Raw genomic sequence first — 22,056 nt, 5'->3', positions numbered from 1 at the left:
AAGAGACAGAAGGAAGTGCTTCTTGACACAGTCAGCTTGTTACCATGTAATGTTGTGAATGCCAAAAGTGTAGCTGGGTTCAAAAAAGAATTAGACAAGTTACTGGAGGATAGGTCTCTCAATGACTATTAGTCAAGATGATCAGGGATGGAACCCCATGCTCTGGGCATCCCTAAATCTCCAACTGCCAGAAGCATCTGCCACTTGCCGCTGTCAGAGACAGGACACTGGGCTAGATGGACCATTGGTCTGACACAGTATGGTCATTCTTTTATCAAGAAATATAGATAAGTCCTTACAGAGCTAAACAATATTCATATTCAGAGAATTTATAACCTGGCCCTGAGCTAGGAACAAACATTTCCAAGACAGCATGCAAAATGATGACATTCATTTCAATGTAAATGTGATCCTTTGTGTGTAGAGCCAATATAGGGGCTCTTGTACTTGCCCTCCTTGCTGCTAGCATAGCAGAAAAAAGGTAATGAGGTTTATCTGAACCTTACTAATCCATGGCTGCATTTTCAGACCCCTGTGCCATTGCAGCTCAGTGTAAGTTAGAGTAGGACCAGGAGCACCAGTCTGCAGGAGGATCAGGAGAGTAAACTTTAAGCCACCTTGGCATATATGCCCACAACCTGTGCTTAGTGCAATTTAGCTATCTGCCTGGATCTGGCCCAAGAATGTTAACTTTAACTCTGAAACTAGATTAATTAGTATAAAATAAATAAATAGATAATGTGTGAACACATGCACTAGACTTATATGACCATACTGTAGCAAAACTCCAAACCAGTCATCTCCAGTGTTATCCATGGAAATAAAATCAAGCAAACTTTATTAGCTTTTAATTCTGCCAAAAATAAGACTAATGAAATTTTAAAAGTTATAACTGCACTTTAAATGGATTATGGTAGTATTCTGAGTCAGGTATCCACATAAAATTCCCTGTCCTCTCTCATATATTCAGGTTTTGCCAAGTCATGTTTTAACTATTAATTAAACCTTACATCCATTAGGGATGAGATTTGCACCATGGGAATAATACACCAATATTAGTGGTAAGAGATTTAGGATTCTTGATGGTGAGTGGTTAATTTGGGAATAAATGGTTATTGTTTTTCCTTTTAAAAAAATTATTAATTGAAATGAGAGAAGAATATTAAAAAGTTAAAATATGAGTGATTGTTTCACTGTACATTACATTTCTATTAACTAATTTTAATGATTTACACATGCAGTTGTTTGTTTAGCAAAGCAATATGTTTATAAAAATGAAAACATTATCTTGTAATCTTAATACAATGGAAATGATGTTTTTGTTTCTTTATTGTTAACGTTTAGATTTCGGGAGTACAAAGCCATAGAAACTTTGGTAGGACTGCTAACTGATCAGCCTGAAGAAGTCCTTGTAAATGTGGTGGGAGCATTAGGGGAATGCTGCCAAGAACCAGCAAATCGAGCTATTATCCGAAAATGTGGTGGCATCCCACCCCTAGTTAATTTACTTACTGGAACCAATAAGGCGCTTCTTGTGAATGTCACCAAAGCAGTGGGAGCTTGTGCAAGAGAACCTGAAAACATGATGTAAGTTGCTTATCTTCATTCCAAATGGTTCATGTGAATGAAAAATCCTGGCAGTTGTGTTGGCTAAACATTGGACGTTCTAACATGAATATAGTTAAGGTTGTTATGTGAAATTGAAAAAAAAAAGAGATCAGATTCTGCATTTAGGTCACAGAATAGTTATTTGGTGTAATGGAACAATATAAAAAATTATGTGATTAATTAATATTTTAATATCAACCAGGTAAGAATATTATTCATGTCCAATTAGTATGACCTTCTCTGCATTAAAACTGCAGTTAATTTCTCAGTTGTTTCACAGTGTACGCACATTTATAGGTTCTGCTTTTGTCAAGTTAGTTTTGGCTTTATTCAGTGACTGTTTTGAACAATACCTACATTTTTGCCTTGCCACAGAATTTGTTTTTGTTGTGTGTTACTGTAGATTATGCTATGTAGTAAGACAAACATTTCAGCAGAAAAATAATATATAGGAAGAAAAAAATTTGGATAAACAAAGTTATTGATTTCATCCAGATATGATTTAAACTTTCAGAACTGGTTTATAAATTCCTGTTTCCAAGTGCTCACAGCTGAGGACATATTTTTCTCATCTTCCCCCACATGGAGGCTCAAATTATAGAAAAGTTATAGTAACAGAAATATATTCAGTTAGCACCATGAAAAAGGTTTTTTGAAACTCTTATAATAGGAATATTATTAACATTTTAACTTGGCAACGAAAAATCAGTGTTAATTCTCTTTATAAATTAATACCTTTCTCTCTTTTTATGCAAGTTCACACACACACACACATACACACACACAAAATCAAAAGAAAGAAATTGGTGTCTTATTCAGAGTTACTGCTTTTTGACTTGTTTTCCTTCCAATGTCAGATTTGTACAGCTTGTGAAAATTGAACTTTAAATTTTGTGAGAAATGTTTCAATAAAATGTCCAGATCAGCATTTAGTGTGTCTGCTATGTTTAGGACAGGGACATTTTCTCCAAGATTGTGGGCATAATTCCCTCCTTACATATAAGCATGGTCAGAAAGAGATAGTTGTCTTATTCTCCTGCTGTTCTGATTTGCATAATTCACTTGATATTCATATAGCACTGCAAGGATTCCTTTTCCTGAATAAGGCTTTTGTTTTCATGCTTTGGCTGTCACCCAGTGGCAAAAGCCTAGATAGTACACGACTGTAAACATGGCATATATGAACAGTGTTAGTCATGTAGTATAAAAGTATGCATAAATGAAATAAACCCTACAGCATATTTCATATGAAGAATTGTAAGCATCAACCTTATACACTAATATATTAATCCAACAGAATTAACATCATAAATCAACTGAGAAATTCAAACACCAATAAATATAAATTGGCACTCATAAAACCTCAGACATACTCCAGTACTCAGGGCTATCACTTCAAATACCCAGTATGGATAGCTTCATTCTGAAATGTGGTCAGTCTAAGCACCAAAAATAACATAAGTTATTGCTAAAATTGTGGTCAAACAGTCCATCTTGTGTTTGAGAAGGAGAGAGTACAGGTTGTTTGGGAGGAAATTTTTAAAAGGTTGCCAAGACTGGGGGAAGGAATCAAATCTCAAATTAGAATCATATGAAAGTTTTTCTCCATTGAAATTCTCAACATTAGATAACTGAAGGAAGCAAATTTGTAGTCCAGGACTAATGCATTTTTTTGTTACTAAAAAAAAAGAAGGCACAGCTAACTACTTATTATGAATGAGATTGTGTGATTAACATGCAACTCTTTGCAGACTGCAGTGCGGAACTGCTCCATCCCTTAGCAGCACTGGGAGAATTGTATGACAATCTTTCCTAGGACTCAGTCCTTCAAGGTGCTGAGCACTCTGGTCCTGAACTTAAGTACATGTTTATGTTGAAGGATGTCAGTTAATCCCATTGACTTCAGTTGACTAATCACATGCTTAAGTGATTTGCTGGATTTAGTGCTCAGCACTTTAAAGGATTGAGACACTAGAGTTTCCCAGCATGCAGAGGGGGCACACACTCTGGATCATCCACTGTTTTCCCCTGGTGTACCAATTCTGGTCCACAGACAGGCCAGTGCAGAGAGAACTGAAGCCATTGCCCCTCTACTGCCCCATCCTATCCTTTTCTGGGCAGTTTGGCTGACAAGAAAGATGAGGATAAATAGTCCCTACCACATTGCTCAGTGCCAAACACCAAATGTGGGACACTGTGTGCGACAAAGAACCAAACTATGGGACACAAAAATTTATTCATGCAGGAAACTTACAATGCTGTGGGATTTATACCTTTAGTATAGATAATATTTTCTGTGAGTTTCAACAAAAAAATGAGGGGTTACCTAATTTGTGTGGAAAGTAGGTAATTTTGGGACTAAAATGAGTGACATTCCTTGCAATGAGTGACAGTTGAGAGGTATGGTCCCCGTTCACAGGCCCAGCTGTTGTGATTGGTTCACTGACTTTATTGGGGCCAGAATTTCACCCCGTAACTCAAAATGCTTTACAGAGTTAATTAATAAAATCATAGAAATGTAGGGCTGGAAGGGGCCTCAGGAGGTCATCTAGTCCAGTGTTTCCCAAACTGTGGGTTGCAGAAAGTTTCTAGATGGGTTGCAGGCCTGATGCAGAGAGAAGCTCTGGGGGAGGTGGCGATGGAGAGTGAGTCCCCCTGCACTCACCCTGCAGTGGCAATGCCTGTCCTGGCTCCCGACTCTAGACATTGCAACCTGGCACACTAGATCACAACACCTCTCAGGTCTGGCTGATTGCCCCTCTGTGATGACAGACTGGCAGCCTGACAAAATTTTAGTGAATAGTATTGTGATCTGGCACACAGAAGGGCGCTGGGCTAAATCTGAAAGGCGCTGCAACCCTGTACACCAGGTCATAACACCCAGAGCAGGGAGATAGGCCCAGCCCTGTGGCACAGGAGCTACCACTGCAGGGTGTGTGTGGGCAGGATTGCTCTCCAACCCCCACCTGCTCCACACTGGGATTAGGGGTGCAGTGCTGGGGCAGAGGGTGCTGCTGTGGGTGGAGAAAGACACTGGCCTGTGATTTTCAGGGGTTCATCCCAAATTTGGAGCATGGGTGGGTTACAAAAAAGACAAAATGCAGTTGATCGGTCACCTTACTTAAAAGTTTGGGAACCACTGACCTAGTCCATCGCTCCCATGCTGAGGCAGGATCAAATAGATTTAGACCATTCCTGACAGGGGTTTGTCTAGCCTGTTCTTAAAAAGCTCCAATGTCAAACAGGGATTCCACAGTCTCCCTTGATAACCTATTCCAGTACTTAACTATCTTTATAGTTAGAAAGCTTTTCCTTATATTTAACCTAAATCTCCCTTGCTGCTGATTAAGCCAATTACTTTTTGTCCTACCTTCAGTGTACATAAAGAACAATGGATCACCATCCTTGCTACAGCAGACCTTAACATATTTAAAGACTATTATCAGGTTCCTCCTCAGTTTACTTGTCTATAGATTAAACATGCTCAGGTTTTGTTTTTTAATCTTTCCTCATAGGTCAGGCTTTCTAAAGCTTTTGTCATTTTTGTTGCTTTCCTCTGGACTCTCTCCAGTTTGTCCACATCTTTCTTAAAGCGTGGCATCCAATTCTGGGCACAGTACTCCATTTGAGACCTCACAAGTGCCAAGTAGAGCAGAAGAATTGTTTTATATATGACATTCTTGTTAATATACCACAATGATATTTGCCTTTTTTGCAACTGCATAACATTGTAGGCTCAGATTGAATTTGTGTTCTACTATAATCCCCACCTCCTTTTCAGCAATACTGCGGCCTAGCCAGTTATGCCTCATTTTGTATTTGTGCGTTTGATTTTTCCTTTGTAATGAAGTACTGCATTTCGCTTTTTTGAATATCATCATGTTGATTTCAGACCAATTCTTTAATTTATGAAGATCATTTTGAATTCTAATCCTGCCTTCCAAGGTGCTTGCAACCTCTCGCAACTTGATGTCATCAGCAGATTTTATAAGCATACTCTCCATTCCATTCTCCAAGTCATTAATTGAAAATATTGAATAGTATTGGGACCAGGACAGACCCCTGAAAGACCCCAATAGATACAACCTCCCAGTTTGACAGAAAACCATTGTAACTACTCTTTGAGTATGTTTTTTCAACCACTTTATAGTAATTTCATCTAGACCACTTTTCCCTAGTTTAGTTATCAGAGTGTCTTATGGGACTGTATCAAAAGCCTTACTAAAATAAAGAGGACAGTGGACTTCAAAAAAGCAGACTTTAACAAACTCAGAGAATTGGTGGGTAAGGTCCCATGGTAAGAAAATCTGTGGGGGAAAAGGAGTTCAGGAGAACTGGCAGTTTTCTCTCAAAGAGACAGTATTAAAGGACCAACGGTAAACTATCTCAAGGAAAGAAAGATGGAAACATGGATGATTGATTTTTGTATTCCTTAGCAATTTGTCCATGTTTCCACTTTTTCCATAAAAGAGCTCCTGATCCAGCCATATTGGCCTCTCGTTATTCTTCCTATATTTACTCCACATTGGGATAGTTTACCGTTGGGCCTTTTCCCTACAAATTTTCTTCCCATGGGACCTTACCTACCTACCAGTTCTCTGAGTTTGTGAATCTGAAGGTGGAAGGCAACTTGGGTGAAAATGATCATAAAATTACAGACTTCATGTTTCTAAAGAAAGTAAAGACTTTGTGATTCTAAAGAAAGTAAAGAGGGAGAGCAACACAATGAGGACATGAAGTTTGTAACTTTATGCCCACTTTCACTCATGTTGCCTTCCACTTTCAGATTCACAATCACTTCCTCCCTGTTAGTCAGAATCAAGCCTAAAATGGCTGCCACCCTGATTACTTCCTCCAACTTCTGAAACAATATGTCCCCAACACATCCAAGAATTTATTAAAGGTTTTGTGTTTTGCTTTATTATTTTTCCAACAAATGTCTGGGTAGTTAAAGTCCTCCATTACTACCAGGTCTTGTGTTTTCAATATTTCTTTCGTTTGTTCCAGAAATGCCTCATTCACCTCCTCCTGCATTGGTGGTCTATGGTAGACTCCTACCATGACACTGCCCCCTTATTTGCCCTTTTATCTTCACCCAGAGACTTTCTACTGGTCTGCCTCTCATCTCCTTATGTACCTCAGAACCAGGGCTGGATTAAAGAATTTGGGGCCCTGTGTACTATGGCAATTGGGGTCCTGTACCTCCAAGGGGGGTTGTCCTGACCTCAGGGGTAGGAGAACCTGAGGGGTTGGGTCATGTCCTCAGTTGGTGGGTCCTGCCCTTAGGGAGTAGGAGGCACTGTCTCATGGGGCTGGACTGGCTCCTCACTCTGGTCCATTGACTTTCATCTCAGTATGCAGGCATTACCCTGCTCCGGTGATGTCCTACCCTGCTCCCTTGCTGGCCCTTGGTTGATTTTTTTGTGTGTGTATGTGTGTGTGGACTGATTTTCTTATTCTGGTGGTTGGTGGCCCTGCAGAGATGGGGGCCTCCTGCAAGAGCGTCAATTGCACAGTGGTTAATCCAAGCCTGCTGAGAACAATTGTATACATTCTTGATGTACAATGCATCACCTACTCCCTCTTTTCCCTGTTTCTCCTTCTGAACAAACTATATCCCTCTATGCCAAAAGAGATGGGGAGAGAGATAGGAAGGAAGAAAAATATGTTTTCAGATGTGGTCTGAATAGAGATGGTCAATTGATGAGGTGAGGTGTAGCTGTACAGACAAGTTTGCACCAATAGTGGCAAAATTGTGAGAATGGACAGAAGAACCTAGACAGGCAAGCAGAATGAGTGAAGAGAGCCATAGTGAGAATCTTAGTTTTATGTGGTTGCATCATGTTTTGTGCATGTTCAGTGTATTCTTTATTTATTTTGGCAAAATGATTAATGTTTATTAGGGACTAATGGCATGCCTAATGTAAAATTTCCAATAAAGTTGTTTATGAATAATATTAAAAACAAACCTTTAATTAAAAAGATTAGCACCTGATAATACCCCTTTTTGAGGTTTTTCCCACATAAAAGCTGGGAAATTCTTTCCTTGGTGGATAAGAAGACAGGTTGGCTTCCACGCTCACATAGAACCAGCCTGGACTTAGGCACCAAAACTCTGTGGATCTCCTGCAGGCCAAGGAAGCAAAGAAAATTCATTTGGAAGCTGACTGCTGCTATTGGAGCTCTGCTACCAGAGAGTCCTCTGCCAGTTGTTCCCCCTGGGAATCCCCCTTTCCAAGGAAGAGGAGATGTAGGCCAGTTAAATTTGATTTGGTCAGCATTAATTTGTTCTGTGTTGGCACCTTGATTTGGAGGGGGAGAATGATGCCGCAAAGAGAAGTCCTTTGGCCCCATAAACCTGCCCCTAGCCAGTCCCAGCATGAACAGCAGAGTCTGAACCCCACAAAACACCTGCAGGAGAGCTACCATGGGGTCAGGAATGAGAAAAGTACTTTGCAGAACTTCCCTTTGCTTTGTACACCTATCCAGCCTGGATTTGCAAAAGTGGAGCATATTTTTTTTATGTTCTGATACCTCAGAATTGGCTAGAACAATTTTGTGAAACTTGTCAAAAATCATCTTTCTCTGACTAACAGCAAGCTTGGAAACAAGCATGGAAAGTTTTAGTTTCAAAGGAATATATTAACTAAAGTTATGGCAAGTTCAAAGTAAAGAATTTATATAGACATCATTGTTCAACCTCGATAGTTTGGTGCTGCTATAATAATCAAGGAAGGTTAATCAACGATCAACTTAATGGTACTGAAATATTGAAATTAAAGTTGGGCAGTATCATGTTGAAGCCCATGACAACATTTATGGGGAATAGTAATAGCCTTGAATTTGCCAAAATTGATGAACAATTTCCCTCAAGCTATTAATCACAGACACTACTGCTAGAACTGAACTGTCTGGCATTATTACAAATAGCAAGAGACCACACCTGCAATATTGTGTTTAGATCTGGAATCTCTGAATCAAAGTGAGATTCACTGGAGAGATTTGAGAAAAGAATATGAGAAACAGTGCTCAAGGGATTAATTTGTGTGGAAAGATTATAAGAACTAAATATAAGAGACTCGGCCAATCAAAATCTCTTTTTAATCTATCTGTTATTCTAAATTTCTGTAGAGCTTATCATCATGGGGTGACATCCAGCAGGAGCCAGAGTTTCATCCTGAGTATTTTCAGTGTTGTACAAGGATTAAAGGCAGTCAGTTTTCTGTCCTGCTCTAGGTGTGATCATAGTCAGCTCTCTATTCTGGTCTAGATATAATCTTGAGCTGCTATTTTTAAGCATACCACTGAGTTTTTATAGTTTTGTTAATAAGATGAAGATCATTGGACCACATACTTTATAGTTTTTTAATGTAGAGATGTGACTGTTCCATGGTTTGGAATCTATTAGTACACTAAATAGCTCAAGTGCTAAGTATTTGGAATTGTTGTTTTTGATCCCCCTCCTCATCTCAGAATATAAATACAGGGTAGTATATTATCCTGTTATATCAGATTTAGAAATATATACAAGTATGTACCTAAAAATAAATTGATGTTTCAATTATATAAAATAGATCAGAAAAATAACACACCGAGACTTGTCCCAAACTCTCCCCACCCCATATCTTCTCTTTTTTTCTTTCTTTTTTTTTAAAGGCAGCTAAATGTAAATCTTTTGGTAAGATACTCATTGTGAATTTTTCCCAACCACAAGGTTTTGAAACAGTATAAGTGTTCATCATGTCAGCAGAAAGGGCTACAGTTCCCCTATTCACTCCATCCCTGTTTAATCTTTTCACAGCGCTAATGGGGCTGCAAATTACCCTGCTGAAAGATGGTTGCCTGGAATCCTTTGTTGTTTCATTTTGTTAATTGTTTTTAATTTGATAGGAGTGCTGTGTAGGGAGCCTTGCTACCTCATTCCCTACTACACTTTATTGGAATGGTGTCAGCAAGTAACTTTGTTTTGAGGGGTCTGCTCAATTGTGCCCAGAATAATTATCTGTACCTGTCACATTAGATGCTCCTTTTTGGTCTTTTGGCAACCTCTTCATATACCTATCATCCATTTTCAGTCTTTTCAAGACGGTGGCGATCCACCAATGTCTTCCTCCAGAAAAAAAATAAAGGAAGCTCCGTTGGATACTATATGTCTGTCAGGTGATGAGAACTTCTGGCTGCAGCCTTTGTGCTTTCTCTTTATCCCTGCCCTCTCTGGTTTAGCTCACTGATCCCCTCTTATCTCTCACAGGTCATGTTAATTTTTTCCATTGAGTGGCTTCTGATGGGTACTAGTAGATCACCTGTTTTGTACTGTTAATTCTAGAGTTGGCACATCTGACTTGTAGGTCTTATACACTCCCTTCCCCCTACACCTGGCAGGAGGGTGGGGGAAAGGTGATTAGGAGCTGCTACTCTGGCTCTGCACCATGGGAGAATTCCCTTGCACTGAGGTGATCCTCCTGTGTCCAGCTGTTCTTGACTCAGTATTCACCAGCAGTGCAAGGCAAAGTAGCCACATTATAGGGGAGAATTTGGACGGTGGTGTAGATTGAACATTTTTAAATGGAGACTAGCATTTTGTTGTTTCACTAGTTGCATTTGTGCAGCAAGCTATGGTTGAGCAATCTCTTGTGTGGCATCTCTGTTTTTGCTTGAACCAGATCTCATGCACTACTTAAGTCATCGTGTTAGCATAAGCAGTTACTACCCGCTATCTGAATCCATACACACCGTTTGATGGGGAATTTACCTTTTAAAAAATTAATTCCTAAATTGAAGATTGCAAATAATGAGGATGGAGAGGAATGATTTAGAATTTTCAAGAGCATGTGTTTAGGAGGATGGGATTAAAAAAATGGAAATTTAGGGTGACTATCAGGAAAAGATTCAGTAATGAACTTCATTAGACTGTGGAATAATCTACTAAGGGAATGTTGGAATCCCCATAACATGGAACGTTCGAGTGCTAGACTGCCTAGAGCACTAGAAAATGTACTGCAGTGAACGAATCTGCATTGACAAGGGGTAGGATTAGATGACTATACATGAATCCAGTTCCATCTCTTATGGAAATAGGTCTTCTGTCGGTCTTTTCTGTTTGTTTTTTTCTATGGTTCTTTTACAATGACATCTTAAATATCTTTGCATATGGAGTGTCTGAGTAGGCACTTTCTGCCATGCTGTACCAAACCCTGGTGATACACTGAGACAACTCATGGAAATTAAATTGTTCTAAGTGTGGATATGGGCATGGGACAGGAAAGATGGATCATATAGCTCTGATTCTGGAATTACATTTTTCTCTGAGTTCACATTAATACAACTTTAACACAGAATCAAGTCCTTAGAGGCTGGGTGAGCATACAAGCTTCTTCATTGTGGTATGGTGGGCACTTGTACAGCAATAGATAATTTATCTTTCCCCAAAGCATAGCTACATGAGTGAGCTTCACTAATCCAGGGTACAAAAAACTTGAAGTTATTCTCCAAACCTATTCTCCTGCACAACCTTATGTAGAGATGTATCTCCACCAACTGCAATATTCTTATTTTTTATTTTGAGGAAGTTCCTTTCCAGTCATTCTTTTTCTATTAGTGATTCTACATATGTTTAACTTTATTCCTTATTCCATTTTAAAACGTTACTACATTTTCATTAGCCTTTTTATTTTGAAAATCTATAGATTTTAAATCTAGTTTTCAATGCTGAGGTTTTAGAGTCTTAGGGACTACAATATAAGATTATTTTAGTCAAACAGATGGATTTAGAGTCACTGATATACAATTTATCAAAGCAGTTTGCAACAAATATTGTGAATGTTTTAAAAAACATATTAAATTGTGGTTTCAAAAAAGTTGAGATTGCACTCTACCAGAAGTAAACCCTATAATTTTACCAGTGAGCACAAAATAGAGTCAGTATAACATTGTTTGTTTATGTTTGTATATGTGGTCTGAGTTGGCAGGAGATACACTCAGACTTCTCAAAAGTGCTGGCAAATAGTAGTGTTTCAAAGAAGATGATAGATATAACAAACAGATGTCTAGAGGGCATGCATGTTTGATTGAACAAACCATGTTAAAGTTTACACTGAAAATATTCGGTATTAAATTATTTGAATTCAAAATCAGTTTCTATAGATTAACATTTTTATTAAAATGTAGGAATAGAAAATTGATTTGTATTCCTAGAACTGTTATCTTGGCCATCAAACAAACTTAATCATTATGACCTTGGAAGTCTTTAAAATAAATACAGTGAAGCCTGTGTTAAAAACAATCTTTGTCAAGTAACTAGTGATCCTAACTAACAACCTAAGGTCTCCCCAAGTATTTTATGATGTTAAATTATCTGTAGTAAGTAGCCACCTCTCCAGTATGACCAAAGTCTGCCCAGAATTGGTCATAGAAACAGCAGCACCCTTTCCTCAGAAACTGATTGAATTGCTCTGAAATTCAGTGCCCATAAGGCATACAGCTGGTCAGCTGTTTTGAGTGCCCCTGGAAATTTGATTTGCTTAGCCTGTTGCGAATTCCCCTTTTGAATGGGGAATCTTCAAGCAGTGTAGAGCTGACATAACAAGTCTGTGCCACCCTCACTCTTTGCTGCTGGTATAGGGCTTGTGGCCAGTGGAAAAGGGCATATATGGAACGCCTCTGCATTCTGGTTATTCCGAGTTGCTGGAATAGCTGCTTGCGGCCTACAGACTGCTCTGAATTATGCCGCTGAGCAAGCCAGACCAGTCTCCAGCCAGCTTCATGTCTCAGCTTCACTGAGTGCAGCTCAGTTACAGCTAAGTCCTGGTCTACACTACAGACTTATGGAAAATCCACACTCCTGGGCGACACAATTACACCAACTGAACTCCCAGTATAGACAGTACTATGTCGATGGGAGGGCTTCTCCCGTCAACATAGCTACCACTTCTTGGGGAGGTGGAATACCTACACCGACAGAAGAAGCACTCCTGATGGTGTAGGCAGCCGCTTTACTTAGCGCTAGAGTGGCACAGCTGCATCAGTGTAAGTGTAGACAAGCCCTAAGAATGTGAGCCACAGTTTGTGCCCTCTTCATAACTTTGTATTGTTAAGTTTTTATACTGAAACATGAGACAGCAGGTAAATGCAAAAAAAATTACATTTAATTTCATCTATGTCTATCGTAACTGGCAGACAGATCAGTGTTTTGGATCTAAATGGCCTTTCGTATATTCAAAAATCTGCTTATTAAGTGTTTGTATTTTAAGTACTATATAAAATAAAAGTGTTTAAATATTTATATTTTTAAAATGTTATAAACAGTAAGATTTTTGCTATCAACTAAATATTGTATAAGTTAGTCTTTTAAGAGAGTCTCTTCAGCTTTTCAAATAGAAAGGTCAGCTATCTTTATTAAAAGACTTTGTCCTTTAAAAATCCCTTACGTGGTTCCCTAATACAGGTTTTGCTGTAGCTTAATTTTGTCTTCATAACATCAATAAATTATTGTAAAGGGCATTATTTAAGTGACAACAACCACCAGGGTGACTAATACATATGCCATGAATGAACACAGAATTGGATGCCTGCCAAAGTAAATGTTCAAGTAGGCATGGCTGTATTGATTATGATGAGTAACTTTATAATAGCATCCTGCTCACAATATTAAAATGAAGGTTGAGAAGAAATGTATGTATTTCTGTGCATTTTAAAAAGGGATTTTTATCCTGGAAGAAGCTTGAAATTGGAAAACATTTACAGAGAAATCAATTGTCTTAGCAATTTATTTTCTGTATCCTTTTGCTATTATTACAAATGTCTGAGTTTGAAAAGAAGCTTTCTGTCTCATACATCCTGATTTCCTGATCTGCTTGATCATGCAGTGAAACCATAGAAAGAGGAAAACATGGGCTGAGAAGGTCCATTCCCCAGTTTAATACAGATATCTTCAGTAATTAGCAAATGTCACAGAAGAAATTCTCAACAAATAAAATTTAAAAGGGGTTATGCTGAGATTATGATTAAATAAGTTTGAAAGTCTCTCCCAGTAGGAAAACCTTTCTTTAAGAGCATTGTTTAGACCATATCATGTTATTATTTTGGTTGATCAACTGTGAATGAGGAGGAGAAAGAGAGCGAGATTGTGAATATGGTGAATGGGGTAAAGTATTTGTGTTTCTGGAGAATAGTCTGTTTTAGGCCATATTGCACCGAAATCCATTCTTTGATTTTATGCATTTTAAGCCTGCTTTGGGCCCTGTACTGTTCCCATTGATGAAGAGAATGGCAAAACTCCTTTTAGAGAAGCAGGAGTAGGTCCATTGACTCCAATGCGAATTGCAGGTGCTCAGCACTTCTCAATATTTGGCCACCCGTGTTTCTTGTTCTGGTTATTCCATTTTGAATGGACTCTGTAACTCTGAGACAGAATCTGAGTGTAGCTATACACTTGTAACATTGACTTCACTGGAAGTTTTGTGTGAGGGCCAGTAAGTCATTTTCATATGAAACTGCATACTCCAGCCAAATTAGTCAATGTACACACAATGAGGAAATATAATAAATTTAATATTTGCCTCCATTAGATATTTTTGAATGTATTATTCTGAAATAGTATATAGTTTACCAATACTTGATTTAGACTTTGCAGTTATGCTTGCATCTATTTATGTGGCACGCCTCTCCATGAAGCAGAAAGACACCAATTGTAGTGAAAATGGGGAGGGAAGGGGGGAAGGGAGGGAAGGTGATGTGAGAAGAGCAGAAGATGGGTGTGGGAGGAGAGGTGACAGGAACAGGAGAGGCAAATTGAGAAGGCATGTTGGAGGTAAGAATGCAAGATGCAGGGAACAGGGAAAGACAGGTGAGGATGTGAGATATAGTAAAAAAATAAAGTGTCTAAAGGAAATAAGCAATGAGGAATGTCTGAGAAAGCAGGAGAAGAGAAAAGAAAAACAGGAAAGACAGAGAGAAGAGGAAGAGACAGAAATCCAGATGGAGAAAAAATATCTCACCAGAAACAGCTTTGTTAGCCAATACATATTTGTTAGACGTAGTAAACACCACATTAATAGGTATTATGTGCATGGTATTAATATAATATACATTATATATATGGATGTTGGGAAGATATGTTAACTGAAGGTATTATGCTCCTCCCACAATTCTGTTCACCCGTGTCAAGTATCCCACAATGCTTTGCAAAGCTAAAGTCAGCTTTGGAATTAGAAAATAGGAAAGTTATAAAAGTAATAATGCATGAATACTCTATACCAAGTACAGTTAGGGAGTATTTTCATGGCTCATCATCACTTGGAATGTAGTATTCAAACCAAAATATGGGAAAGTATAGCAATGTACCAAGGACAAAAGTGGCACAAACTAGTAGGTTAAACATAAATTTCAAGTGATGTATAGAGGGTTTTTAGCTTGTAAACAACCACAATATAAATAGAAGTGGGTTTAAGGATGTATCTTTGAAGCACACCTTCTGTGTAAAGTGAACATACTGTGAGATAAGAATTGCTTCCTGGAAGGAGGGTAAATATGTCTTTTCTTATTGTATTACTTCATCTTTAGACAATAAATTTGGCCAAATTTGGTTATTTGGTCTCTTGAACATTTTTAAGAATGAACCACTAGTGAAACCAATCAGTTGGCTATACTGTTAATCAATAGCCTCAAGGTTAGTCACACATAGGCATTGGGAAGTGACAGATGCTTCAAGGAGGAAGGATTGTTTTGTGATAGTTTCAGTTCCACTGGACTGGGACTCAGGAAACCTGCTCAGGTTCTTGACTTTGCCACACAGTCCCTGTGTGAACCTGGGCAAATCACATAATCTCTGTGAGCCTCAGTAATGTCTGTAAAATGGGAATAATAATTCCTTTTTTCTGACTTTTGTCTGACTCCTGTTTTGTTTGCAAACTCTCTGAGACAGCAACAGCCTCTTAATAAGTGTTTGCGCAGTACCCAGCACAATGGTGTTCTAACTTAAATAGTTGGTGATACTGCCATATACATTAATTATAATAATAACAATAATATAATAATTAATAATAAGGGAGACAGTTCGCTTGAGCCAAGACACTATGGTGATGAGCGCAGTATGAGAAACTATATAGACTAGAATAGCAGATAGGAAAATTGAAAACAAAATGACAGTCAGCTTGCAAGAGAAAGGAGTATTAAAAGAAAATAGAAGAGAAAGCTGAACCAGGCTAGAGGCTGTGCTCTGTAGCGCAGTGCAGGAAACCTTAAATCAATGTATAACCTCTGTCTCTCTCGATTCTAGGGCTGGTAGCAGTGGGTGCTACCATATTTACTGAGGCAATATATTTAGCCACTCAGGGGAGGAAGTACCTTCCATTGCTAAACAGTGACTCCTGTGGTTGACTAAGGACAAAGATACTGAGAGACTTCAAAAAGCAGTCCTGTTTGTTGCTGGTGGGATTGTGGCTATTACTGGAGTTTATATGATGGAGATGCAAAATGAGGGAGGTCTTTGGGGCTCCAGCAGAGATGTAGAGGAACCTCAAGAGATGAGGGAGAGAAAAGAAAGATTACAGGAACAAGACGTTCTACTGATTGGATGACACCACATCTTCTGTCGTTCATCAAGTTACTGTTATAATACTAAGGGAGAAAACAAACAAGAGCTACTTTTTTGGGTCAGGTGATTTCTTGGGTAATCACTGGCTGTTAAGTCTACTAAGCAATTTACTAATCATGATTACATGCTTGTCTGCTTTTCCCACAAGCATTCTACTGTTAGGCATCTGTGTGCTTTAGAAGATTCCACTAGGCACCTATCTTCATCTTTAAGTGTCTAAATATTTTTAAATATCTGCCCTTTTGTACTTTCTCCCATACTGCCCTTTATATGCAAGGGGAAAGTCATAATCTGTAAAGCCACCACCTTATCCTCCTTCTTTGAAATTCAACTCTTCCATTATGCTTATAGGAAACCTCATCACCTCTCCCCAATCCCCCCCAAACCCATTACCATATAATAATAGCTAGGCTACTAGTACATTGTGATTACTGCTACTAGTTGTCTACAAATTGTGCACACAGATCTATTTTCTTCAGGCAAATTAACTATTATTAAGATGAGATTTATTTTCATTGTCCTCATTATGGTTATGATGAAAGACCAGAATTTGTGCCTGGGCTGGTACATTTTTATTACTGTTTTGGAAGACTGCTTACATCTTCAAATCACTTTGGGCCTTCTTTTGCTCTCATACCAGTTGCATAACTCCACTGGCTTCACTGAAACGACTCCAGATATACACTGTGCCCTATATCAATCAAATCCAATAGCAAAAAGTTGTCTGCTTGTGTTTTCTGAAATGACAGGAAAGAAGTACTGAAGTTACTGAAAGGAGAACTATATGAGTTTTTGAAAGTAGTTCTTCAGTCTTTGTTACTATATGGACCAATGGTTTACATATATATACATAGTTGTGTGCTATGTCATTGTGCTGTTATGGTTTGTTGTGCTACTGCCAATGTGAACTCTGATTTCTTACTTTCTCAGTTGACTTATCTTCTGGCCCTTGGCATTTTTGGCACTGTGTGTGTAAATGAGACTGCCTTACATTTAGCAAGTCTTACATTAAAAGGGTTTTTTAAAAATAGGTGCTCCTCAGTACTGGGAAAAAATCTAGATTTTCAAAGCAAAATTACATAACCAGGTTGCATCAATTTGTTGTAATTAATACCCTGAATTACTTTAGACAGAGTTAATGTCCTAAATTATTTCTTCTGCATCAAATACTTGTATGATTATGTACAGAACTGATTTTATACTTAGTTTTAAAAAAATATCTTGGCAAACTTTTACATAGTGAAAACAAATGAGATGTTTTTGTGTTTTTTATGAGTAAATCTGTATTTTATTTTATTTCTGAAATATTATATTCACAATATAAGATGTGGACTATCAATGTACAATTAAACTTTTACTTTTGAGGTTAGAAATCAAAGTATGCCTGATTTTCTTTATCTTCATCTCATCTGCTTTGAGTTTAACATATCTTTCTGAACAAAGGCATGTTTGTAAAGGATATTAAGTTTTGTTTGGCCTTCCTCTCCATTTAAAGTACTCAGTAGACCCTAATGTGAAGTTATGATCCCCTAGACTGATTGATATGTAAACATAAGACAGATGGTGTAGAGATGACTCTGATGATAATTCATTTTTCAGCTAGTCATGAAGATACTTTGATTACTGTGTGTTTAAGTAATTATAACAGTATTCAATGTTAGTCTTGTTAGTAGGGAACACATGGGAAACAAGTTACACGTTATTCATGCCCAACAAAGGATGCACTGTGGTGTGACCATTTTAATTCCTAATGCTAGATTAGAAACGTAGAACTTTAAAATATGTCATACTGTAAAGTAAATAAATTAAACATCGACGGAATAAAAAGCTAAGTACATAGTTTTTTTGGCATATATATTTGTTTTGGAAAATATTTGTTAGTATATGAAAGAAACTAGTATGTTTGAATTAAGGTTTCACTTTGCATTCAGCTCATTAAAAAGTCACATGGCTTGTTTTTAGGTTTACATGAATCCTAGATATAATGCAGTTTGCTTGATTCCTAGAGTAAAGCATTTTATGACTAAGTACTGAGAAAAAGATAAACAGCACCTATAAGCTTTAGTTAGAAACACATTTTGGTGTAAACATTTTGTGAACAGCCATCTAATAACAGTGAGTAACGTTTATAGAACATGTTGATAATATTTAGTTGACAGTAAACCACTAGCACTTAAATAACACAAAATTGTTTATTTTTAAAAATCATACCACTGTTTCTTGACGTGGCTTTTGAAACAAAATTACATAATTTCAATTTTACATTGTTTACTCCTTAATTAATTATGATTTTATAATGTCTGTTTCTATAATAGGATAATTGACCGCTTAGATGGAGTTCGTTTGTTGTGGTCCTTGTTGAAAAATCCTCATCCAGGTGTTCAAGCAAGTGCAGCGTGGGCTATCTGTCCCTGCATTGAAAATGCTAAGGTGAGAAAATATTTACTAAAATGTAATTGTTTATAGATCATAATTACATAATCACATTTTTCTCATGATTTTCAATAATAAATTTTTACAGTCTGATACTTAGTCCCCTTTTACTTGTATTCTTTTAACTACTTTTAAATAATTTAATTTATTTATTTGAATGTTGAAACACAACTATAGAAATCCATTTAGTGCTCAAGATAGCAGTCTGGTTGTCCTTAACTGTACTTTCTTTGTTTGTAAAATGTCATCTTTATAATAGTGTAACCAGATCTCTGCACACTGTTCCCAGTAAAGCATCCTGAAAGGTGCTAGTCTAACAATAATGGAAATAAAAATGTTCTATTAACAGCCTCTGGACAGCACAGGTAGTGGCTCTCCTCTACCCTACATACCTCAGCCATGTTCTCGAGGGACCACCTTTTGGCTTGAGAACATATTTCAGTCTCCATGCCAATGAAATCCTTAGATTCTCTGTTCAGACTGCCAACAAAAAGTGCCAGTTGTGAATGGTCGTTCTTGTGCTGTAGTCAGCTGTGCACAAATAACTGGACTATTAATTTATTTCACATAGACTGCCAAACAGAGATAAAAAGGTGATTATCTTTCTTTACTGATCTAGAATGGATTAGAACCAATGATCAATGGTACACTAAATATGAAAGGTTTTGTTTCTTTTCAGTATTTCCTTAAAATAACTAGTAGTCTTGCATCACTAACTCTTGTACAAGGCTAGAATTACTTCTTCCAGTTTCTACTAAATAACCCCATTAACACAAGTTTTGATTTTCTTTTCTACTCTCCACTTATATAAATCATTCTGCACGATGTTTAAGGATCTGGTCCTGTGAGGTGCTGAAGCCCCCAAGGAAGTACTAAATCAGTAATACTTTGACTGAGGCTCGCAAGCCGCAAGTGGCTCTTTAATGTGTCTCCTGCAACTCTTTGCAGTACATGATATTAAAACACTGTCATTTAATTATTAACCAATCTAAGTTATTAATCAGTCAGTATGCTTTTTCTATGTTATTAACCAATTGTAGTTGGTAAAATAATAATACTTGGTCAGTCATTTTGCTATGAGAATAAAAGGTATGTGTGTGTATATATGTATATACACATATATATAGTAAATGAAACAATGAATTCACACTACTGTGTCTCTTTTGGGTAATATTGTTCACTAATTTGGCTCCTGAACCACTGAAGTCTGAGTATCACTGTACTAAATACTTTCAACTCCTATTGAAGTCAACATTTCCTATGAGGAACTCAGGAGCTTAGAGAATCAACAATCTCTGTGAATTTTCCTTTCTTTTTAGTGTTTTATAAACATCATAAAACAATTGAAGGGACATTTCCTCTTGATTTTGACTCAGCTTCAGCATCTTACAGTTTTCCACACTGATTTCTATAGACTATTTACCTGCCCCTTTTCTAAACTAAGCAAGTCATTCTGAATTGTATTTCCCTCTTTTTTTTTATTGACACACTCTCCTCTAAAATTTTGTGTCAAATGATGTGTCACACGTATTTCCCTTATTTCAATAAACAGATGCACCTGCCTATGTTTTAGAATGCTACTACCTTTGCATGTTGCTTGTAATTGATAGCCAAGACTTTTTATTATACAATTGAGTAGGTCCCCTATCACCTGTACTTAGGGACTATACTGGGTACTTTTAAGCTCACCTTGCTCCTTGAGTTGTATTGCCAGAAACCCTCACCCCACCCCTGAAATTCCTTTCAAAGGTGTTTTTCCTGGGGTTTAGAGGACAGTGGAACAGATATTGTTGTCTTAGGCTGCATTAACTTTCTCTTGGCTTTTTCACTGGTTTTGTGAGGAATGGGAAGCTATGTAAATCATCAGCCCAACCCCCTCTCACCTCTCTCTGCCTCCTACCAAATTTCAGATCTCTGACCCCACAAAGACCTCTCTGTGTGTGGTCTGAGAAATGGGGGCACAGTGAAAGAGGCACTGACATGCTTTCCCCCAAGAAACACTGAATGGGAGAAGATCCACATAAAGGGACCTTATAGCAGCATAAGGGAATCATAGAGGCTGCTGGCATGTAATCAGAATTATTGATTTAGTTACACTTAGTATTTACCTATTCATATGATCTTCCAAGAAATGCCATGCACTTGATTCTCCTCTATATACTGTGAGATAAAATGGAGTCTGTAGCTTTAACAGAAGCATATGTACTGTGGCTCACCCAACCCTATCTAGTTATGAGTGTAGGCTGTGTGTGGAGTAGCTGTGGGTCTAGGATTTGGCTTTGACTTCTTTTTGTTTCATCTTGGGTGAGCTGCAGTGGTTGCTGTATGCAGAGTGCGGGTTATGGAGGGTGAAGCAGAAAGGGAATGCCTGTTGTAACCTATATTTTGAATATATGTGTTTTTATAATTGTGCCATACAGCAGAGCAGCCATTTTCCTGCAAAGACACTTAATGTGCATGGAACTTAAAGTTATGTTCTATAAAATTTATATTTATGTTTTGTGCTGCACATGTGAGTTGAGTGTTCACTGTATTGCTGTAATTTTCTATACTGAAATAAAATAAATTTCCATAAATTTTACAGAAATTAATTTTAAAAAATACTCTAGTTGTAACAGAGTTGTGCTGGATCTAATCTATCTATCATACTGATATGGCCTCTTTTACCATAGTATTTACCCTCACAACTCTCCTGTGAGATAGGAAAATGCTGTTATCTCCATTTTACAGATGGGAAGCTGAAGTGCAGAGGAATTAAGTAACTTGCCTGAGGTCACACAGGAAGTCTATGGCAGAGTAGGGAATTAAACCCAGGTTCCCTGAGTCCTAGGCTAGAAGAGACCACATGTACACTGTAGTGCCTAATTTGGGTTGCTGTGCTGTGGAAAAGATATTGAATTAAAGTTAAAGCCACTGTTTGTTAAGACCTATAAAATGATTTAGTTAATATTATTTTGTTTGCGATAGAATTAAGACATTTTTAAAATTAAGAGGTAGGTTGTACTGGCTAATGCATAAACCATTCCACCTCTAGAAGCTACAGATGATAGTTTGGTGGTCTGAAGTTAGTCACTGTTTTTGTATATCACTAAACCACTATGCATGATGGATTCTGGAGTGGCCTAAGAATGACTTGTGAGCAAAGCTGTTGCAAGTTGGCATTAATATGATTCAGATAGTGGAGCTGTGTGATAAAAATTTGCACAACACCTGCCAGTCCTACTAGTCTCCCACTTTCATGAGCATTAAATTAATTTATAAAGTTTATATATAAACTATAAATATATTAATACATATCTCTTTTACAAAGCAAGAATAGAGGAGCTGTGTAGGTCCTTAATTCAAAAGAATGATTTTAATGGAAACAGATTTAGATTAATTTTTCTTAATTCAAAAAGTAAAAACCACTACTGTAGCAAGGT

At 37.5% G+C, this 22,056-nt stretch overlaps 1 protein-coding gene across 1 annotated transcript in view; it reads left to right on the top strand.

The window, feature by feature from the left end:
• ODAD2 (outer dynein arm docking complex subunit 2) overlaps positions 1–22,056 on the top strand; it is a 147,075-nt gene that overhangs the window by 68,828 nt on the left and 56,191 nt on the right. Inside the window, exons 15-16 of the mRNA XM_067542791.1 lie at positions 1,345–1,587; positions 18,517–18,631. Of these exons, the coding sequence (XP_067398892.1) occupies positions 1,345–1,587; positions 18,517–18,631 (358 nt within the window). The remainder of the gene's footprint in view (positions 1–1,344; positions 1,588–18,516; positions 18,632–22,056) is intronic.

This window comes from Emydura macquarii, unplaced genomic scaffold, assembly GCF_026122565.2.
Source record: "Emydura macquarii macquarii isolate MOO-44397 ecotype Brisbane River unplaced genomic scaffold, CSIRO-AGI_Emac_v2 contig_719, whole genome shotgun sequence".
NCBI classification, from domain to species: Eukaryota; Metazoa; Chordata; order Testudines; family Chelidae; genus Emydura; species Emydura macquarii.
Note: the sequence above shows the minus strand (reverse complement) of the source record. Positions and strands in the feature narration are given on the sequence as shown.